Source organism: Coregonus lavaretus, assembly GCF_964263955.1.
Source record: "Coregonus lavaretus genome assembly, chromosome: 18".
Lineage (NCBI taxonomy): Eukaryota > Metazoa > Chordata > Actinopteri > Salmoniformes > Salmonidae > Coregonus > Coregonus lavaretus.
Window position 1 is genome coordinate 30,970,554 of NC_140005.1, and position 24,063 is coordinate 30,994,616.

General features: G+C 44.0%; 1 protein-coding gene across 1 annotated transcript in view; it reads right to left on the reverse strand.

The window, feature by feature from the left end:
• Positions 1-24,063, reverse strand: part of LOC311146126 (cysteine-rich motor neuron 1 protein) — a 128,257-nt gene that overhangs the window by 96,061 nt on the left and 8,133 nt on the right. Inside the window, exon 2 of the mRNA XM_084182601.1 lies at positions 15,142-15,315. Within this exon, the coding sequence (XP_084038727.1) occupies positions 15,142-15,315 (174 nt within the window). The remainder of the gene's footprint in view (positions 1-15,141; positions 15,316-24,063) is intronic.

Sequence of the window (24,063 nt, forward strand, 5' to 3'; positions counted from 1 at the left end):
GTTGACAGCCCATGCTGTCATCATCAGGGACAAGTTAATAAACTAGAGCGGTTTCTCCAGATTGCAACACCACTGACGCTTTTATCAACAAATAAATAAACAAACACGATAATCATGAGACGGTAGCGAGCCAGCAAACTATTTACAAAAAACTAAACACAAGATCAGACTATGCACGGCCCCTCACATTAGAGAGAAAGGAACGACAACACATTTTTCTGTGAAAGGGTTTTTGTTATCGTTAGGACTGGCGGGACAAATGAGAGGGACGCATGAAAGAAGCTCTGTCTGATGCATCTTTATCAGCCCTGGCTGGCTGGCTGCACAACACACACACACACGGCTCCACCATGCACCAGCACCACCACACCCCATATAATCAGTAGCCTTCGCTCTGCTGGAATCCAATGCAGCACAAAGAGAACATAATGTCATACCTCAGGTGACCAAACAAACATACCCAGGGAATTCAATAAGAAAACATCTCACGGTCTGTTAGTCTGTTCAAGTCTGCCACCGCCACTGTAGCTATCTTATATGACCAGAACAGAACTACAGGTGAGGTGGAAGACAAGCTTATCACAAACAGCCCAGTGATGTTGGTTTAACGACAGGAGACGATGAACTGTTATCTATGGCAGAGGGCAATCAACCGCCTAAATGTCAACCTTTTAAAATCCAATTGAAGGTGAAGGGGAAAAAATACTTTATTGTTTTGCCAGAATAAACATGTTTCTTAGAATATTTTTAGAGGTTTGATCTTTTATTCATTTTCATTTATTTATCCAGGATAGTTCAATCAGAGCAAGTGCCACTGTTTACATGGAGTCCCGGGAGCCATATTATTATTTCTACAGTACTGCCTGTTCCACTGGAGTGGTTAGATGTAGACTATAGTCTGATGACAATGTCTCATTAGTGTATAAGACAGGACACAGCTCATTGGCTCATTGGTCTGTGTCTCAGGCAGTTCAAAGAGGACAGGCACTGGGCCGTCATTATCCCCAAACACCTCTGATAGAATGGAGGAAAATGTCAGGGAACATTCTTCATAATGTTAAGCCACACTTACGGTCACCACCCAATCACCCTGCATTTGTCCAGCAGGAGCCGTTTGCTCTAAAGAGAGTAGTGTTTGGGGACTTTGAATGGGGAAACACACACACATACACACACACAATACTGTTTGTGGGACTTTGAATGGGGAAAAAGGTTAGAGCCCCATGCTCCCTTAGCTCTGCTAATCTGATGGTTCCTGCATGTGCCTGCTGCTGCGGCCTCAAAACTTCCACCGGAGAGGACCTGCCAATACCATGAGGCCTGCCTGCAGTGATGACCCATGGTGTGTGTGTAGGGCTGCTAATTATCGAACAGAGGCCCCACCACCACCACTACTAAAACCGTTATTGGCGACTTTTAGCTAGCTTGTTGCTACCTGGATAGCTACTAGTAAACAATAGCTGGAACAACCTAGCGAACAGACGCGAACTGGCTGAGTCAATTCAGTGGCTAGCTTTGCACTTGGCTAGCTAACAGTAGCTGCTAGGGGTAAGTTATAACCTACATTTGTGTTTTGTTTTTACATACTGGTAGCCAGAGTCGTTCAAGGGAATTCGGGACATGGGTGACTAGTTAACGTTAGCTTGGCTCTCTCTGTGTGTTCGTGCCGTGGGAGGACGGGTTTCTTCTTTGTCTGAAAGCAATGGCTAGCTAGTATGCTAACTATTCTAGCTAACTAACTGGGTGAATAAGTTGACGACAGACTCACTCAAGCTGTCGGGACTAACCCACAACGTTAGACACGGACACGAATGATCTGCTTGGCGTGTTGACACTGGTGGTATGTTGTGGCCGAGTATTGGAGCTAAACCGTGTTGTTGGAGTCAGGCATGCTAGTTGGCTGTGGCGTCATATGACTAGGTGCCCTGGACGATTTTCACGGAAGAATACTGTACCAAGTTAGCTAGCTGAATAAACTAAGTTAGTCTATTCCTAGAAAACATTGAACAGCTGTAGTTTACAACAATTATAGTTTCTGAGGTGGAAGTTGGGAGAGTTATATTTGGGTGTTTCAGTGAAACGTAAGTGAGGGAGGCCCCGCTCTCTCCTTTCCCAAATGTTTAGTTAATTTCATTCCGATCTCCTTTGCATTATTGTAGCCATTTTCTGTAGACTGTCAACTATGCCTCTGTCTATCCCTGTTCTCTCCTCTCCGCACAGGCTATACAAACGACTCACACCGCGTGGCTGCTGCCTCTCTAACCTGGTGGTCCCTGCACGCATGACCCACATGGAGTTCCAGGTCTCAGGCAGCCTCTGGAACTGCCGTTCTGCTGCCAACAAGGCAGAGTTCATCTCAGCCTATGCTACCCTCCAGTCCCTCGACTTCTTGGCGCTGACGGAAACATGGATTACCACTGAAAACACTGCTACTCCTACTGCTCTCTCCTCGTCTGACCATGTGTTCTCGCATACCCCGAGAGCATCTGGTCAGCGGGGTGGTGGCACAGGAATCCTCATCTCTCCCAAGTGGACATTCTCTCTTTTTCCCCTGACTCATCTGTCTATCTCCTCATTTGAATTCCATGCTGTCACAGTCACTAGCCCATTCAAGCTTAACATCCTTGTCATTTATCGCCCTCCAGGTTCCCTTGGAGAGTTCATCAATGAGCTTGACGCCTTGATAAGTTCCTTTCCTGAGGATGGCTCACCCCTCACAGTTCTGGGTGACATCAACCTCCCTACGTCTACCTTTGACAAATTTCTCTCTGCCTCCTTCTTTCCACTCCTCTCCTCTTTTGACCTCACCCTCTCACCGTCCCCCCCTACTCACAAGGCAGGCAATACGCTTGACCTCATCTTTACTAGATGCTGTTCTTCTACTAATCTCACTGCAACTCCCCTCCATGTCTCCGACCACTACTTTGTATCCTTTTCTCTCTCGCTCTCCTCCAACACTACTCACTCTGCCCCTACTCAGATGGTAATGCGCCGTCGCAACCTTCGCTCTCTCTCTCCCGCTACTCTCTCCTCTTCCATCCTATCATCGCTTCCCTCTGCTCAATCCTCCTGCCTCCAATCTCCTGATTCTGCCTCCTCAACCCTCCTCTCCTCCCTTTCTGCATCCTTTGACTCTCTATGTCCCCTATCCTCCCGGCCGGCTCGGTCCTCCCCTCCTGCTCCGTGGCTTGATGACTCATTGCGAGCTCACAGCACAGGGCTCCGGGCAGCCGAGCGGAAATGGAGGAAAACTAGACTCCCTGCGGACCTGGCATATTTTCACTCCCTCCTCTCTACATTTTCTTCATCTGTTTCTGCTGCTAAAGCCACATTTTACCACTCTAAATTCCAAGCATCTGCCTCTAACCCTAGGAAGCTCTTTGCCACCTTCTCCTCCCTGCTGAATCCTCCTCGCCCCCCACTGCCCTACCCTATGCTTTGACTTCTTTCTCCCCTCTCTCTCCAGATAAAATCTTGCGACTTGTGACGGCCGGCTGCCCAACAACCTGCCCGCTTGACCCTATCCCCTCCTCTCTTCTCCAGACCATCTCCGGTGACCTTCTCCCTTACCTCACCTCGCTCAGCAACTCATCCTTGACCGCTGGCTATGTTCCTTCCGCCTTCAAGAGAGCGAGAGTTGCACCCCTTCTCAAAAAACCAACACTCTATCCCTCTGATGTCAACAACTACAGACCAGTATCCCTTCTTTCTTTTCTCTCCAAAACTCTTGAGCGTGCCGTCTTTAGCCAACTCTCTTGTTATCTCTCTCAGAATGACCTTCTTGATCCAAACCAGTCAGGTTTCAAGACTGGTCATTCAACTGAGACTGCTCTTCTCTGTGTCACGGAGGCTCTCCGCACTGTTAAAGCTAACTCTCTCTCCTCTGCTCTTGTCCTTCTAGACCTGTCTGCTGCCTTTGATACTGTGAACCATCAGATCCTCCTCTCCACCCTCTCCGAGCTGGGCATCTCCGGCGCGGCTCACTCTTGGATTGCGTCCTACCTGACCGGTCGCTCCTACCAAGTGGCGTAGCGAGAATCTGTCTCCGCACCACGTGCTCTCACCACTGGTGTCCCCCAGGGCTCAGTTCTAGGCCCTCTCCTATTCTCGCTATACACCAAGTCACTTGGCTCTGTCATATCCTCACATGGCCTCTCCTATCATTGCTACGCAGACGACACACAACTAATCTTCTCCTTTCCCCCTTCTGATAACCAGGTGGCGAATCGCATCTCTGCATGTCTGGCAGACATATCAGTGTGGATGACGGATCACCACCTCAAGCTGAACCTCGGCAAGACGGAGCTGCTCTTCCTCCCAGGGAAGGACTGCCCGTTCCATGATCTCGCCATCACGGTTGACAACTCCGTTGTGTCCTCCTCCCAGAGTGTGAAGAGCCTTGGCGTGACCCTGGACAACACCCTGTCGTTCACCGCTAACATCAAGGCGGTGACCCGATCCTGTAGGTTCATGCTCTACAACATTCGGAGAGTACAACCCTGCCTTACACAGGAAGCGGCACAGGTCCTAATCCAGGCACTTGTCATCTCCCGTCTGGATTACTGCAACTCGCTGTTGGCTGGGCTCCCTGCCTGTGCCATTAAACCCCTACAACTCATCCAGAATGCTGCAGCCCGTCTGGTGTTCAACCTTCCCAAGTTCTCTCACGTCACCCCGCTCCTCCGCACACTCCACTGGCTTCCAGTTGAAGCTCGCATCTGCTACAAGACCATGGTGCTTGCCTATGGAGCTGTGAGGGGAACGACACCTCCGTACCTTCAGGCTCTGATCAGTCCCTACACCCAAACGAGGGCATTGCGTTCATCCACCTCTGGCCTGCTGGCCCCCCTACCTCTGCGGAAGCACAGTTCCCGCTCAGCCCAGTCAAAACTGTTCGCTGCTCTGGCACCCCAATGGTGGAACAAGCTCGACGCCAGGACAGCGGAGTCACTCACCACCTTCCGGAGACACTTGAAACCCCACCTCTTTAAGGAATACCTGGGATAGGATAAAGTAATCCTTCTACCCCCCCTTACCCCACCCCCCAAAAAAATAAAAATAATAATACATATTGTAAAGTGGTTAGTCCACTGGCTATAAGGTGAATGCACCAATTTGTAAGTCGCTCTGGATAAGAGCGTCTGCTAAATGACGTAAATGTAAATGGTGAGCGGTATCTATTATAGGATACCATTAATGCTGCAATATTAAACTTTTTGGGTGACTTGACCAAATTTGCATAGAAATGTGAGTTATAGGTCTGTCATTCTCATTCAAAGTAAGTCTAAGAAGTGGTAGATCTGTTCTCTGTGCACTATTTCTATGCTTCCCGTTCTTAAGTTTAGTTTTTGCGTCATTTACTTTCGGTTTTGTACACCAGCTTCAAACAGCTACAAATATAATATTAAACTATTACAATTTTTGCAACCAGGAAATGGCAGAGCGATTTCTGCATATTGCACCTTTAAGGAAAATGCATGCTTGGATATAGAGTTAGCAAACTGTCCTGAATATTCTCTGAAATTTATATCAGCCATGACTAATCCGGGGGAAAAATAAGTGAAAAACATCAAACTTGATTCTTCGACCATTCAGAACAACTGTTCTTCTATTTCTGATTTCAACAACATGAAAACCAACCAAACATTCAAAGGAGAGTCTTGACAGAGAAGGTGACAGAGGGTGTCTCTCCTTCTGTCTAGTGCTCACAGTATCCGGTGGCCATATTAGCCTCGTTGCCCTATAAATGTGACACAGCCACAGCCTATTAACACACGTCTCTGTGGCTATAGCGTTACAGCCCTGGCCAGACTTAGTGTCCCATTGGCCCGACAGATTGATGTGAATCAGTTTAGGAAGCCCCAGACGCAGTGGCTCTAAATCTTGGCTGAGGTCAGGTGGTGGAATAGAACACGTCGTAGTCTGCGCTGAATAGAGGCAGCGCTGGATAGATAGACAGATGTCCCGTCGGTGAAAACTCACTGCAGGGAGGAATGCATGCCATGGATCTGTTTACAGACCTCTAAAACACCCCCCACCCCGCGCTCACAGAAATGAATTACTCTCCCTGTGTCCTTCCACATAATCAGTTAATGTGCACACACACAAACACACACACTGAGAAATAAGGCATGCAAAATAATTAAGATGTTTAGATAACATAGCATAACCTTCCCCTTGCCTGGTATTTAGTATGCACATTCTTTGACTGCTCCCTCTGAATCAGAGTTTCATATTCTGTTCTGAAAGAAAAGCCCCTTCCCATGGTGGGCTCCATGAAAACAGCACCATGTTAAATAGAGGAGTCACATAGAATCAGGAAGCTCTGCCTGCCTGTACAGAAACATGTTGCATTTGGCATGAGTCAGCCCCCCCCTTCTCTCTTTCTCTCACCCCTTTTTCTCCCTCTGTCTCTCCTTCTCCCTCTCTCTCTCTCTCTCTCTCTCTCTGTACACAACAAGGTCTGCTGCAATTAGCATGGCCGTCTCCCCAGTCTAAATATCCAAGCAGCAGTACTGTAACCCTGCCAGAGCAGAGCAACAGAGAGAGACAGAGAGAGAGAGACAGAGAGAGAGAGAGAGAGAGAGAGAGAGAGAGAGAGAGAGAGAGAGAGAGAGAGAGAGAGAGAGAGAGAGAAAAGAGACACACAGAACTCCTCTGCAGGCTCAAGGAATGTGAGGCATTTCCTTTAATGTGCTTTGGCCTTGCTGGGTCAGAGGAACTAACCAAAGCTCCCCTTGCCTCGCCTCGCCTGCCTTGCACGAGCAGAGCAGACTGCTTGAGAACAAAACTTCCTGTTTAACAGTCCCCGAAATAAAAATGGCTTAACTGAAATCCCAATTTTTCCTTCTTTCTCTCTCTCTTTCTCTCTCTTTCTCCCTCTTTCTCTTCTTTATCTCTCTGTCTCTCTTTCTCCCATTTGTAAGTTCAAATACACATTTTTCTTACTGTACCTCTCTAGTGCTGGTTTCTGAAATAACACAACCATAGGGGTTGGCAAGACAGCACAAACAGATGTGGTACCAGTCTACCCATTTAGCTGCTCCCTGCCTACCTGGCTGCCTGGCTGCAGGTTTGGTTCACACAGCTCTGCTCACTCCTCACCAGAACGTTCCAGCAGAGGGTTCCTGCTGAGAGCTGAGAGTCTGTAACAATAGTCCTGTCATCAGATCCTCAGGAGAGTACATAATTCAACTTTATCAGGACACAGCCACATAACAGCCACCTTCAGAGTCCAGAGATCACTAATGCTGGTCAAAGACATACTGTAGAATAGACACGCTGAACGTTCATTCGTGAGAAATGTTCTCCTCTTGACTGTCCCCTTTTTCACATTCCCTAACTAAGTCTAACGGTTATATGATATGTTCTATGTTCTGTAAGCAGTCTTCAATATGCAAAACTACTGTGGTCTCTTTACGCAAATACCTGTGACAAAGAATGTGACAGCTATCAGTTAGTTCTGTTGCTACATTAATTTTCGTCAGATATTTGTACAGCAATAAACCCACACAGGTCTTTATAGATCAGTTAAACGTTAACTTGTCAAGCAACTGGTGCCTGGCTTTGAGCAACTCCAACTTAGGACCTTGATCGGTGTGTCTCAACACAACAGCCACTTGCGACTAAAGAATTTCCTTCAACACTGAGTGAGCAAAGTGACCTCAAGCCAGCACCACCAATGTGTCGAAGGAAACACTGTTCAACTGACGACTAGTCAGCTTGCAGGTGCCCGGCCCACCACAAGGAGTCGCAAGAGCGCGATGAGCCAAGGAAAGCCCCCCGGCCAAACGGCGCTGGGCCAATTGTGGGATCGAACCCCAGGCTGTAGTGGCGCCTCAGCACTGTGATGCAATGCCTTAGACCACTGCGACACTCGGGAGGTTACCTCAAGCATGCAACCAAGAAATACAGTTTTCTAAGCAAAAAATATCTCTAAAGGCTTGAAAGGTCAACATGCCTTTCCACTTTTATTGAAGATTGATTTTCTGTAGTAGGAGTAGGTGTGGAGAAGACAGAGCGAGAGCATAATCAATCTCCTGTTGACCTCTCAGGAGACCTTTGTCTCTGTGTTAGAGAGTTATTAAAGGCTGTTAGGGCCGAATGCACTATCAGGGGTAATTCAGCCTATCAGAACACACCATCAGGGCTCATTCAACCTATTAGAACACACCGGCTGTACAGATCAACCTATCAGAAAACACCGGCCGCACAGGTTCAACCTATCAGAGCACACCGACCGGGCATGCAGATCCAATTTATCACAACACACCTTCAGAGGTCATTAGACCTATCACAACCCACCGTCGAGGTCACCAGACCTATCACAACCCACCGTCGAGGTCACCAGACCTATCACAACACACCTTCAGAGGTCATTAGACCTATCACAACCCACCGTCGAGGTCACCAGACCTATCACAACCCACCGTCGAGGTCACCAGACCTATCACAACCTACCTTCAGAGGTCATCAGACCTATCACAAGCCACCTTCAGAGGTCATCAGACCTATCACAACCCACCTTCAGAGGACATCAGACCTATCACAACCAACCTTCAGAGGACATCAGACCTATCACAACCCACCGGGCGTGGAGATATAGTGGCTTGCGAAAGTATTCACCCCCAAGGCATTTATCCTATTTTGTTGCCTTACAACCTGGAATTAAAATGGATTTTTGGGGGGGTTTGTATCGTTTAATTTACACAACATGCCTACCACTTTGAAGATGCAAAGTATTTTTTTTTGTGAAACAAACAAGAAATAAGACAAAAAACAGAACTTGAGCATGCTGAACTATTCACCCCCCAAAGTCAAGACATTGTAGAGCCAACTTTTACAGCAATTACAGCTGCAAGTCTCTTGGGGTATGTCTCTATAAGCTTGGCACATCTAGCCACTGGGACTTTTGCCCTGGGCTTTGACTAGGCCATTCCAAGACATTTAAATGTTTCCCCTTAAACCACTCAAGTGTTGCTTTAGCAGTATGCTTAGGGTCATTGTCCTGCTGGAAGGTGAACCTCCGTCCCAATCTCAAATCTCTGGAAGACTGAAACAGGTTTCCCCTCAAGAATTTCCCTATATTTAGCGCCATCCATCATTCCTTCAATTATGACCAGTTTCCCAGTCCCTGCTGATGAAAAACATCCTCACAGCATGATGCTGCCACCACCATGCTTCACTGTGGGGATGGTGTTCTCGGGGTGATGAGAGGTGTTGGGTTTGCACCAGACATAGCCTTTTCCTTGATGGCCAAAAAGCTCAATTTTAGTCTCATCTGACCAGAGCACCTTCTTCCATATGTTTGGCGAGTCTCCCACATGCCTTTTGGCGAACACCAAATGTGTTTGCTTATTTTTTTCTTCAAGCAATGGCTTTCTTCTGGCCACTCTTCCGTAAAGCCCAGCTCTGTGGAGTGTACAGCTTAAAGTGGTCCTATGGACAGATACTACAATCTCCGCTGTGGAGCTTTGCAGCTCCTTCAGGGTTATCTTTGGTCTCTATGTTGCCTCTCTGATTAATGCCCTCCTTGCCTGGTCCGTGAGTTTTGGTGGGTGGCCCTCTCTTGGCAGGTTTGTTGTGGTGCCATATTCTTTCAATTTTTTTATAATGGATTTAATGGTGCTCCGTGGGATGTTCAAAGTTTCAGATATTTTTATATAACCCAACCCTGATCTGTACTTCTCCACAACTTTGTCCCTGACCTGTTTGGAGAGCTCCTTAGTCTTCATGGTTCCGCTTGCTTGGTGGTGCCCCTTGCTTAGTGGTGTTGCAGACTCTGGGGCCTTTCAAAACAGGTGTATATATACTCAGATCATGTGACAGATCATGTGACACTTAGATTGCACACAGGTGGACATTATTTAACTAATTATGTGACTTCTGAAGGTAATTGGTTGCACTAGATCTTATTTAGGGGCTACATAGCAAAGGGTTGAATACATGCACGCACCACTTTTCCGTTATTTATTATTTTGAATTTTCTGAAACAAGTTATTTTTTTCATTTCACTTCACCAATTTGGACTATTTTGTGTATGTCCATTACATGAAATCCAAAAAAAAATCCATTTAAATTAGTGGAAGTGAAATAATAGGACGCAACAAAATAGGAAAAACGGCAAGGGGGATAAATACTTTTGCAAGACACTGTATACCGCACAGATTATTTTTGATTTATCTGTTCAATGAACTCAGGACAGCTCGCATACTTTACATTCCTGCCATACTATACATTTGTCCAGAGATACTTTTTTTTTACATCAGTCAGATTGGTTATCTTTTACAAAGACGTGGCTGCTATTGTGTGCACCTGGAAGGCTTTGGTCGTGTTCAAGGCTGACTACATTGCATCGGATTGCTATATCATAGGGTTAGCTGATTTGTTAAACACCTAACTAGGACTTGTGAGATCAGGCAGGTAACTGTAATGTAGTCAGCCTGGAACGCAGCCATTGTATAATCAAGCATCATGGTAATAGTACACTAATAGTGCATTCGAAAAGTATTCAGACCCCTCCCATTTTTCCAACTTTTGTTAAATTATAGCCTTACCCTAAAATTGATTAAATAATTTTTTCTCCTCATCAATCTACACACAATACCCCAAAATGACAAAGCGAAAAAAGGTTATTAGAAATTTTTGCAAATGTATTACAAATACAAAACAGAAATACCTTATTTACATAAGTATTCAGACCCTTTGCTATGAGACTCGAAATTGAGCTCAGGTGCATCCTGTTTCCATTGATCATCCTTGAGATGTTTCTACAACTTGATTGGAGTCCACATGTGGTAAATTCAATTGATTGGACATGGAAAGGCACACACCGGTCTTTATAAGTTCCCACAGTTGACAGTGCATGTCAGAGCAAAAACCAAGCCATGAGGTCAAAGGAATTGTCCGTAGAGCTTTGAGACAGGATTGTGTCGAGGCACATTTCTGCAGCATTGAAGGTTCCCAAGAACAAAGTGGCCTCAATCATTCTTAAATGTAAGAAGTTTGGAACCACCAAAACTCTTCTTAGAGCTGACCGCCCGGCCAAACTGAGCAATCTGGGGAGAAGGGCCTTGGTCAGGGAGGTGACCAAGAACCCGATGGTCACTCTGACAGAGCTCCAGAGTTCCTCTGTGGAGATGGGAGAACCTTCCAGAAGGACAACCATCTCTGCAACAAGATTATCTGGTCTGATGAAACCAAGATTGAACTCTTTGGCCTGAATGCCATGTGTCACGTCTGGAGGAAACCTGGCACCATCCCTACAGTGAAGCATGGTGGTGGCAGCATCATGGTGTGGGGATGTTTTCAGCGGCAGGGATGGGGAGACTAATCAGGATCGATGGAAAGATGAACGGAGCAAAGTACAGAGAGATCCTTGATGAAAACCTGCTCCAGAGCGCTCAGGACCTCAGACTGGGGCGAAGGTTCACCTTCCAACAGGACAACAAACCTAAGCACACAGCCAAGACAATGCAGGAGTGGCTTCGGGACAAGTCTCAGAATGTCCAAGAAGAGCCAAGGCTGTAATCGCTGCCAAAGGTGCTTCAACAAAGTACTGAGTAAAGGGTTAGAATACTTATGTAAATGTGATATTTCCGTATTGCAAAAATTTCTAAAAACCTGTTTTTGCTTTCTCATTATGGGGTATTGTGTGTAGATTGATGAGGGGGAAAAAACGATTTAATCCATTTTAGAATAAGGCTGTAACGATTTTTTTTTGGAAAAAGTAAAGGGGTCTGAATACTTTCTGAATGCACTGTATATACAAAAGTATGTGGATTCGGCTATTTCAGCCACACTTGGTTGCTGACAGGTGTATAAAATGTAGCACACAGCCATGCAATCTCCATAGACAAACATTGGTAGTAGACTGGCCTTACTGAAGAGCTCAGTGACCTTCAACGTGGCACCGTCATAGGATGCCACATTTCCAACAAGTCAGTTCGTCAAATTTCTGCCCTGCTGGAGCTGCCCCGGTCAACTGTAAGTGCTGTGGAAATTGGTGGAAACGTCTAACAGCAACAATGGCTCAGCCGCGAAATGGTAGGCCACACAACCTCACAGAACGGGACCGCCGAGTGATGAAGCACGTAGCGAGTAAAAATCGTCTGTCTTCGGTTGCAACACTCACTACCGAGTTCCAAACTGCTTCTGAAAGCAACGTCAGCACAAGAACGGTTCGTCAGGAGCTTCATGAAATGGGTTTCCATGGCCGAGCAGCTGCACACAAACCTAAGATAACCATGTGCAATGCCAAGCATCGGCCTGAGTGGTGTAAAACATATTCTCTGGAGTGATGAGTCACGCTTTCCAATATGTCAGTCCGACTAATCTGAGTTTTGCGGATGCCAGGAGAACGCTACCTGCCCCAATGCATAGTGCCAACTGTAAAGTTTGGTGGAGGATAAATAATGGTTTCGGGCTGTTTTTCATGGTTCGGGCTAGGCCCCTTAGTTCCAGTGAAGGGAAATCTTAACGCTATAGCATACAATGACATTCTAGATGATTCTGTGCTTAAAACTTTGTGGCAACAGTTTGGGGAAAGCCCTTTCCTTTTTTAGCATGACAATGCCCCCGTGCACAAAGCGAAGTCCATACAGAAATGGTTTGTCGAGATCTGTGTGAAAGAACTTGACTAGCCTGCGCAGAGCCCTGACCTCAACCCCATCGAACACCTTTGGGATGAATTGGAATGCCGACTGCGAGCCAGGCATAATCGCCCAACATCAGTGCCCGACCTCTCTAATGCTCTTATGGCTGAACGGAAGCAAGTCCCCGCAGCAATGTTCCAACATCTAGTGGAAAGCCTTCCCAGAAGAGTGGAGGCTGTTATAGCAGCAAAGGGGGGGACCAACTCCATATTAATGACCATTATTTAGAGATGTTCGATGAGCAGCTGTCCACATACTTTTGGTAATGTAGTGTATGATTCTCAGAAAAATTGGAAATGGCCCATTTTTATGAGACTGTTTCCTGATGACATAGGAGCCTCATCTTTCTCACCCTTGTATTTGTCAGGGAGGCAAGGTCTGGTGTGTGTGTAGACTGGTTGTGCAATGAAGGCAGACATCTTGGGTGCGTCCCAAATGACACTGCATTCCCTATATAGTACACTACTTTTTTTTACCAGAGCCCAATTGGCCCTGGTCAAAAGTAGTGCACTACACAGGGAATAGGGTGCCATTTGGGACGCACACAAGATGTCTGCCTTCATTCCACAACAACCAAAACCAGGCTCATTGGTATGCCGAGAAATATCAGTAATACCTGTGATGTTGTTGAGTATGATAATCCCTGTCTGTACTCAGTGTAATCTCTCAGTCTGAGCCCAGTCTACACACACACCAAGGAACTCCTGGGCCAAGACAGAGAGCAGACACACACATAGACAGGACCCAGACCACCAACGTTAAAGACACCATCCACCAGCCATAACAAATAACTGAACCAGCCAAACAGGACACAACAACTACACAAAGCCACAGTTGGTTACACAGTAAAGTCAGTCACAATGACAGAAAACACCACAGCTAAACAGTGACAGACTATATGACAGGCAGGCCTTAAAACAGAATACAACACAACAACAGCTCCTCCATGTACAAAAGTTATACTCTATAGATCTTCACTGTGGAGAGGGAACCTGTGCTTTTCAAAAGGAGAACCACCACAACACAGCAGCCATAGACTGAAGGTACACCTGCCACAACAAAACAACAAGGGCCATCATCCCCGTTGCTAGGACGGTTGGTTGCCATAACAAGCCTATATTTTGGTGCTTTAATTGGCAGTCTGCTGCCAGAGAACTGTAAACACACCGGCAGACACAGAGATACAGCCTGGGTATACATGGGGGACTGCAGTCCTAGTTCCGCTACATTTGCATTCTGATAGGCCTATTTAGTTGTGTTTATTTGTTTGTTTTTTTGAATATCACAGATGCACTGAAGAGAACCTGTCACAGAAACACATCTGACTAAACAAACAGGACCCCTCACTCAAAAAAGAAAAGGATGGAAAAAAGAGGCAGCAAAAGAGCAGATAAATATATGACAAAATCATGTTGTTATTCAAAGTGCAGTACACTGTCAAATCATTTTAAATGTGCTGGAGGAACAACAGAAAAGGATGAATCTGAAAACAAAGCATGGGAACATTACAAAGAAAGAGTGGCATTTGCTCACTGCATAATGACTCAGTGACAGCAATTCAATCAGTTTGGAGGCTGCTTACCACCCCCAAATGAAGCTGGGAATTGATCATTTAGTTTGATTTATGTCTGAGTATTTATGAATAATAACAAAGCACACAACAATTAGCTGAGTTAATTTCTGCTAATAATACATCCTATAAGCCTGGCAGAGACATATGGGGTCTCTACATAATATCCAGAAATCACTACAAATAAGGTGCTAAAAGGGTTCTTCAGCTGTCCCCATAGGAGAACCATTTGAAGAAGGGTGCTACCTGGAACCAAAAAGGGTTCTACCTGGAAACAAAAAGGGTTGTCCTATGGGGATAGCCGAAGAACCCTTTTGGAACCCTTTTTTCATAGAGTGTATGAAAACTGTACAGTACAAGTCCGATCAGAATTCTAAGTACCCATTCACTTGGATCTATTCAAAGTCATAGCATCTAACAAAGTGTCCATCCAGATGGTAGACAACAGTAGACGACATGCATAAATAAGACCGCATGAAAAACACCTTGTGTGCGTGTGGCTTGATACCTGAAACATGACCATGCATGCACTACTCTCCCCAGTCTTTGGAACAGCGTCATGCAAGCGAGAGAGAGTGAGGTGTTGTGTCGAGATGTGTTCCCCTCTGGGAATAATGTTCCACCTTCTAAATGATCATTTGAAGAGGTATCATCAGCAAAATATCATTGATGATGTCTCACTGACACGTCACCTTGGCATACCAAGGGTTTTAATTTCTAGGCATATTTTAACATAGCATATAGGCCATTTAGCGATTTACAATAGTGATCGCATACATTTCCACATGGGTGGCCCCAGCGAGAATCAAATCCATGACTCTGGCGTTGCCAGCACCATGCTCTACCAACTGGGCCATACAGGACCAAGAGGACCAACATTAATATTTCATTGTAAACATTCATTGATATGCATCATACCTTCAATCTTCCTCAGAGCGGTCTGGCATGCGTCCTGGCTGGGGAACTCAAAGGGGTTGTTGCAGGTCCGTATGCCGTCACACTCACACTTCCCATCGATGATGTTGCAGCCCGTGATCAGGTTCTCGTTACACGGCTCAAATCCCAACAACTGGTCGTCGTCCCAGTTTTCGTCTGATCAGAAAGAAAGGTACAGTGAGGGCAATGTCAATGTAAGATTACATCAAATCAAGGACATCAACATTTTTGTTTTATTATCTATGTTTGCCAGCATACCTCATGATCAAGTAAACAATATAACATTTCATAAATGTTTCAATTGAAGATTTGTTTTCATAATGCATCAGGAACTGAACATTGTTACTGGTACTCACACTATCCCCCAAGAATGTATTGCAAATAAGAAACTATAAAGGTCAGTTACTGTATTTTGTCAACTCCTCAGCTGAAATATTAATCATTATGGTGTATGACAGGTAGCTTAGTGGTTAAGAGCGTTGTGCCAGTAACCGAAAGGTCGCTGCTTCTAATCCCCGAGCCGACAAGGTGAAAAATCTGTTGATGTGCCCTTGAGCAAGGCACTTAACCCTAATTGCTCCTGTAAGTCGCTCTGGATAAGAGCGTCTGCTAAATGACAAAAAAAATAAAATAAAAACATCGCAAATGGCACCTTATCCCTACAGATGTAGGATCTTAATTTGATCACCCTGTTGCAGGATAACTTTTCTGCAATCAAGAAATGTAAAACTTGTAGTGTATTTGAGGTTTAAAAAGGCTTCTGAAGTTTGCAATTTCCACTTTGAAATGTCAGACTTGACTTACCCTTACGAACAATGTATCAACCCCTACAAAAAATGTCCATTAATTATAATCCACATCATTTTCCGTCATTAACAAACTGGCTCAAATTACGATCCTACATCTGTATATAGTGCACTACCTTTGACCAGAGCCATAAGAGCCCTGGTCAAAGGTAGTGAACTATATAGGTACTAGGGTGCCATTTGGGACGCATCCAGGTATACTGTATGAAGCTAGCTAGCTCACCACATTATCTGAGTCAGGCTCAAGCGCTTGACCCCAACACACTGCTATCTCACAGCAACATTATTAAGTTATATTTGCAGTGCAAACGTACAGTACATTTGAGATAGGACATAGCTTTTTCTCCAGCTCCTTTCTTATTAGTGTGTGCGTGTGTGTGTGCTCGCACGCTCGAGCGTGTGTTGGCAAACAGTATTTTTTGCACTTCTATCTTTGGGCATAAAAGTGACATTGAGAGATAGTGTGTGGGGAAATGTTTGAGTGTATAGACAGACAGATACAGTAAAGTATGTGTATATTATTGTCAATAACTATGTGTCGGCTTGGCTGTGCCTTGCTTGACACTGTACAGCATGAGAACTTCAAGGTCACTGAAAGTGAAAAGAGCCGTGTGTTGTCTATGAAATGCATATGGTTCAAGTTCTGAGAACAATGTACATGTGACTCATCACTATCTAAACATCTAGCACTAACAATACAGCAGGAAATACATTCATTCATCACAACACTGCACGTGTACATAAGAGATTTGGCCATGAATGCACAGGCGAGAATCATATAAATGGTTTGGTGCTTTTGCCATACGTCTGTTATCATGATATACACTACTGTATTCTTTTTTAAATCGAAGATGTAGAATCAAAACTTCTCTTCCAAAATTCTGTAATAATTCATAAGGGCATTGGCTAACTCAAACGTTATTGGAAACCCATTGACATCAATGCATGATTTATGTGGAATTTTGAGTTATGCAGCGTTGCAGACATTCTGTATCTCAAATTAGAATTTGGCCTCATGAGAGTTGTAAAAGTTGGCTGAAATCCTTATTGAAACACCAAACACATCACCAAAGCAATGCTAAAAGAAAAACTGTTGAAGTTGCGGCCCCATAGCATCTGAAGTCCCTGTGATTTTGTATGAGGATAGCTCTGGTTCTCTGCGGTGGCACCTGATAGTTATCTTAGCAGGGGGCCCTACCTGCATGGAGGAGGAGGCAGCATTAGCATTAGCTGGTACTGAAGGTACCTACACTGAACAAAAATATAAACGCAACATGCAACAATTTCAAAGATTGTACTGAGTTACAGTTCATATAAGGAAATCAGTCAATTGAAATACATTCATTAGGCCCTAATCTATGGATTTCACATGACTGGGTATACAGATATGCATCTGTTGGTCACGGATACCTTAAAAAAAAAAGAATCTGAAAACCAGTCAGTATCTGGTGTGACCACCATTTGCCTCATGCAGCGCGACACATTTCCTTCGCATAGAGTTGATTGTGGCCTGTGTAATGTTGTCCCACTCCTCTTCAATGGCTGTGCGATGTTGCTGGATATTGGCGGGAACTGGAACACGCTGTCGTACACGTCGATCCAGAGCATCCCAAACATGCTCAATGGATGACATGTCTGGTAAGTATACAGGCCATGGAAGAACTGGGACATTTTCAGCTTCCAGGAATTGTGTATAGATCCTTGCGACGTGGGGCCGTGCATTATCATGTTGAAACATGAGGTGATGACGGAGGATGAATAGCACGACAATGGGCCTCAGGATGTTGTCAAAGTATCTCTGTGCATTCAAATTGCCATCGATAAAATGCAATTGTGTTCGTTGTCCATAGCTTATGCCTGCCCATACCATAATCCCACCGCCACCATGGGGCACTCTGTTCACAATGTTGACATCAGCAAACCGCTCGCCCACACGACACCATGTCAAAACCCTGGTGAGGACGACAAACACACAGATGAGCTTCCCTGAGATGGTTTCTTTTGTTGTGCAAACCCACAGTTTCATCAGCTGTCCGGGTGGCTGGTCTCAGACGATCCGCAGGTGAAGAAGCCGGATGTGGAGGTGGCTTATGGTAGAGAGGCGGCTTATGGCGTGTTATGGTAGAGAAATTAACATTACATTCTCTGGCAACAGCTCTGGTGGACATTCTTGCAGTCAACATGCCAATTCCATGCTCCTTCAAAACTGTGGCACTGTGTTGTGTGACAAAACTGCACATTTTAGAGTGGCCTTTTATTGTCCCCAGCACAAGGTGCACCTGTGTAATGACCATGCTGTTTAAAGATGCACTATGCAGAAATAGCTCCGCCATTTCCTGGTTGCTAAAACTCTAATAGTTTGCCTAATTTCAGTTTATGTGACAAAATAAGCTAGTATAGTGTAGAGAATCATTGTACCATCTAAACCGCTGTGAAATATATTTTCCATAATCAAAAATATTGTTGTTTCGGCTGTTTGAAAGTAAAAGACGCAAAAACAAAACTGAAGAACGGAAAGCACAGACATAGCGCACATAGAGAATGATAGATCTATAACTCGCATTTCTATGTGAATTTGGTCAGGTCGCCCCAAAAAAGTTACATATTGCCACATTAATCAGCTTCTTGATATGACACACCTGTCTGGTGGATAGATTATTTTGGCAATGGAGAAATGCTCACTAACACGATGTAAACAAATTTGTGCAAAACATTTTAGAGAAATAAGCTTTTCGTGCATATGGAACATTTCTGGGATCTTTTATTTCAGCTCATGAAACATGGGATCAACACTACATGTTGCATTTATATTTTTGTTCAGTGTATTAATTACTCAAGAGAGACATTTCAAACGCTTAAAGGCCAAATGCAACCATTTTTATCTCAATATCAAATAATTTAATAATTAAGTACCTTACTGTAATTGCTTTCAATTAAAATGGTCAAAAAGAAACAAAAATAGCTTCTTAGCAAAGACCACTTTCTCAAGCAAGAATTTTGTTAGGACTGTCAGAGTGGTCTGAGTGGGGAGGGGAAAACTGACAAAGAGGTTTGGAACTCTCTTTCTTATTTGTCTATCAACTAATTTACCGCCTGGTGATGTCACCAGGTAGGCCAAAACTCCATCCCACCTTAACAGGCTACAATTTCAGGCGGTCTTTTCAAACAGCTCTTACACTAAAAGGGCATTATCATAATTTTCCACTATTTCACAGTATTATTCCAACCTCATTGTGAGGAAATATATATAAAACACAGGAAAATCACATTTTTGACTGCCCTGGGCCTTTAAGCTTTTAAATGTACAGTAATGTCGAGTAGGAGAAGGGAATTAAAGAACTGTCTTTGTGAGACAAAATGATGCAACATTAAGGCAAAAATAAAAATGTATTTTTGCCTTTAGGAAAATAATATGTTATTTTCATGGATTTAGCTACAGAAGCTGCTGTGCTCTTCTGTTCTGAGGCTTTGTGTGTGATTCGCTCGCTTAGGTTTCTAACCTAACTTTTATATCTTCTTTAGTCCTGCCAGACAACCCTAACCCTTTCATCTCTACTTCTGGCCCTAAATGATATCCACTATCCAGCCCTGGAAGTTATATCACTTATCCCAGGCCCACGGTTCTCTTGAGGACAGACTGCCAGTTGATGGCAGACCTGGGTTCAAATACTATTTTAAATTGTTCCAATACTTTTAGCATTTGCTCTAGTCTGCCTGGAGTGCCAGGTAGTTGCCATTTTGTGACTATTCTATTGGTTCCATTTATTCCAGGCAAGCTCAATAAAGCCCAGATAAAGTATTTGAAATTATTTTAAATAGTATTTGAAGCCAGGTCTGTTCGAGAGACTTCAAGGACAAAGAGGAGGAGCGTGACAAGGTGGAGGCAGTGGAGGAAAAGGTAAAAAGTTAAACTTGTCTTCTCTCAATACAGACGACAACCTGTGTTCTTAACTAATTTAATCCATCTATTTGTTAGAGCATCAGAAAGACACTGGGGCACAAAATCACCCTTGGCGGCAGTCACAGCAGTCACATCCATCTTTGGGCAAAGGTTTTAAATGGTTGTCTCAACATCAAGTGTCGGGATCTTATTTGAGCCGGTGAGCCTGTCATGGCCTCTGGCGTCACTCAATTAAATGTGTCTTCATTTCTCTCTAAGTGTTTTCGCACAGTGTTATTCCCAATATTTTATTGCATTGAATTCTACTCATAAATCAATCAAGCGAATGACTGGAGGGTGTAAGAGAAAAGGAGACATCTGGGATTGGTTTAGGTTGGGTGGTTCACAACCCATCTGCGCCTACAGATGTAGGATCTTAATTTGATCACCCTGTTGCAGGAGAACTTTCCTGCAATGAAGGAAATTAATAACGTGTAGTCTATTTGAGGTTTAAAAAGGCTTCTGAAGTTTGTCATTTCCACTTTGAAATGTCAGACTTAATTTTCCCTTACAAAAATGTCCATTAATTATAATCCACATAATAATTCACATTTCCTGTTGCGGCAGAATTATACATCTGATTTTGAGAGTGGTATTATTTCCACAGCCCCATCCCTCATCTTACCAAACAAAGTGGCTGGGTCAGGCTGTTAAAATTACAGATTGTGTATTTGAGTTTTAGATGGATTTTTAGATGGATGGATGTCATTGCCAGTGGTTGAAAGAGAGAATATTTGAGACATACAGAACAGAGAAAAACAGTTTAGTTCTACTCTCAGTAGATGCCTGCAAACGAGAAGTGACAGCTACAGTGGCTTGCGAAAGTATTCACCCCCCTTGGCATTTTTCCTATGTTGTTGCCTTACAACCTGGAATTAAAATAGATTTTTTGGGGGTTTGTATCATTTGATTTACACAACATGCCTGCCATTTTGAAGATGCAAAATACTTTTTTTTGTGAAACATACAAGAAATAAAACAAAAAAACAGAAAACTTGAGTGTGCAGCCATCCATCATTCCTTCAATTCTGACCAGTTTCCCAGTCCCTGCCAATGAAAACCATCCCCATAGCATGATGCTGCCACCACCATCTTTCACTGTGGGGATGGTGTTCTCGGGGTGATGAAAGGTGTTGGGTTTGCACCAGACATAGCCTTTTCCTTGATGGCCAAAAAGCTCAATTTTAGTCTCATCTGACCAGAGCACCTTCTTCCATATGTTTGGGGAGTCTCCCACATGCCTTTTGCCAAACACCAAACGTGTTTGCTTATTTCTTTCTTTAAGCAATGACTTTTTTCTGGCCACTCTTCCGTAAAGCCCAGCTCTGTGGAGTGTACGGCTTAAAGTGGTCCTATGGACAGATACTCCAATCTCCGCTGTGGAGCTTTGCAGCTCCTTCAGGGTTATCTTTGGTCTCTCTGTTGCCTCTCTGATACATGCCCTCCTTGCCTGGTCCGTGAGTTTTGGTGGGCGGCCCTCTCTTGGCAGGTTTGTTGTGGTGCCATATTCTTTCAATTGTTTAATAATGGATTTAAATGGTGCTCCGTGGGATGTTCAAAGTTTCTGATATTTTTTTATAACCCAACCCTGATCTGTACTTCTCCACAACTTTGTCCCTGACCTGTTTGGAGAGCTCCTTGGTCTTCATAATGCCGCTTGCTTGGTGGTGCCCCTTTCTTAGTGGTGTTGCAGACTCTGGGGACTTTCAGAACAGGTGTATATACAGTGGGGGAAAAAAGTATTTAGTCAGCCACCAATTGTGCAAGTTCTCCCACTTAAAAAGATGAAAGAGGCCTGTAATTTTCATCATAGGTACACGTCAACTATGACAGACAAAATTAGAAAAAAAATCCAGAAAATCACATTGTAGGATTTTTTATGAATTTATTTGCAAATTATGGTGGAAAATAAGTATTTGGTCAATAACAAAAGTTTCTCAATACTTTGTCATATACCCTTTGTTGGCAATGACACAGGTCAAACGTTTTCTGTAAGTCTTCACAAGGTTTTCACACACTGTTGCTCGTATTTTGGCCCATTCCTCTATGCAGATCTCCTCTAGAGCAGTGATGTTTTGGGGCTGTCGCTGGGCAACACAGACTTTCAACTCCCTCCAAATATTTTCTATGGGGTTGAGATCTGGAGACTGGCTAGGCCATTCCAGGACCTTGAAATGCTTCTTACGAAGCCACTCCTTCGTTGCCCGGGCGGTGTGTTTGGGATCATTGCCATGCTGAAAGACCCAGCCATGTTTCATCTTCAATGCCCTTGCTGATGGAAGGAGGTTTTCACTCAAAATCTCACGATACATGGCCCCATTCATTCTTTCCTTTACACGGATCAGTCGTCCTGGTCCCTTTGCAGAAAAACAGCCCCAAAGCATGATGTTTCCACCCCCATGCTTCACAGTAGGTATGGTGTTCTTTGGATGCAACTCAGCATTCTTTGTCCTCCAAACACGACTAGTTGAGTTTTTACCAAAAAGTTCTATTTTGGTTTCATCTGACCATATGACATTCTCCCAATCCTCTTCTGGATCACCCAAATGCACTCTAGCAAACTTCAGACGGGCCTGGACATGTACTGGCTTAAGCAGGGGGACACGTCTGGCACTGCAGGATTTGAGTCCCTGGCGGCGTAGTGTGTTACTGATGGTAGGCTTTGTTACTTTGGTCCCAGCTCTCTGCAGGTCATTCACTAGGTCCCCCCGTGTGGTTCTGGGATTTTTGCTCACCGTTCTTGTGATCATTTTGACCCCACGGGGTGAGATCTTGCGTGGAGCCCCAGATCGAGGGAGATTATCAGTGGTCTTGTATGTCTTCCATTTCCTAATAATTGCTCCCACAGTTGATTTCTTAAAACCAAGCTGCTTACCTATTGCAGATTCAGTCTTCCCAGCCTGGTGCAGGTCTAAAATTTTGTTTCTGGTGTCCTTTGACAGCTCTTTGGTCTTGGCCATAGTGGAGTTTGGATTGTGACTGTTTGAGGTTGTGGACAGGTGTCTTTTATACTGATAACAAGTTCGAACAGGTGCCATTAATACAGGTAACGAGTGGAGGACAGAGGAGCCTCTTAAAGAAGAAGTTACAGGTCTGTGAGAGCCAGAAATCTTGCTTGTTTGTAGGTGACCAAATACTTATTTTCCACCATAATTTGCAAATAAATTCATTAAAAATCCTACAATGTGATTTTCTGGAAAAAAAAATCTCAATTTGTCTGTCATAGTTGACGTGTAACTATGATGAAAATTACAGGCCTCTCATCTTTTTAAGTGGGAGAACTTGCACAATTGGTGGCTGACTAAATACTTTTTTTCCCCACTGTATACTGAGATCACGTGACAGATTATGTGACACTTAGATTGCACACAGGTGGACTTTATTTAACTAATTATGTGACTTCTGAAGGTAATTGGTTATTTTTAGTTATTTTTTTCATTTCACTTCACCAATTGGGACTATTTTTTTGTATGTCCATTACATGAAATCCAAATAAAAATCAATTTAAATTACAGTTTGTAATGCAACAAAATAGGAAAAACATAAAGGGGGTTGAATACTTTTGCAAGGCACTGTATGTTCTGAGCACAACACTAATGAGGAGAGTCATTGTTATAGTACATGCTCCAGGTGCACTCTGGGTACGGTAGTGTTTATCATGTGCTAATGATGTTTGACAATTAACCCTGATGGAAATCTTTATCAGTGAAAATACTGAAATGTCTGTTTCAGTAATAGTGGTTATTATGTTCCCTTTTTTAATAGGCATTGGTAGCACTATGGTGTACCATTTGGGTGAACTACACCTTTAAAGCCCGCTTAGAGAACTGCACCCAGATGGCCGCCTGTCTAACAGGAAGCCCTTGAGAATGGACCTCCGTGGAACTGCAGCTCATCTAATTCTGTAAATATCTAACTGCAGAAATGGCTAACATCACCAAGTAAAAATGTAAACTATGCATGTCGCCTTAGACGAGGGTGTGAGCTAAGCAAATATATTATTATTATTATTCCTCCCCAACAGAACACACAAAAAACATAAAACATTCTATCCTCTTATTAGAATCTCTGTTGTATGGGCTTCCTGTTTTTATTTGTCACTCAGAAATATGTAATGTTGTTTTTAACGCACTCAATCATTTGGCATAAGTCTGACAA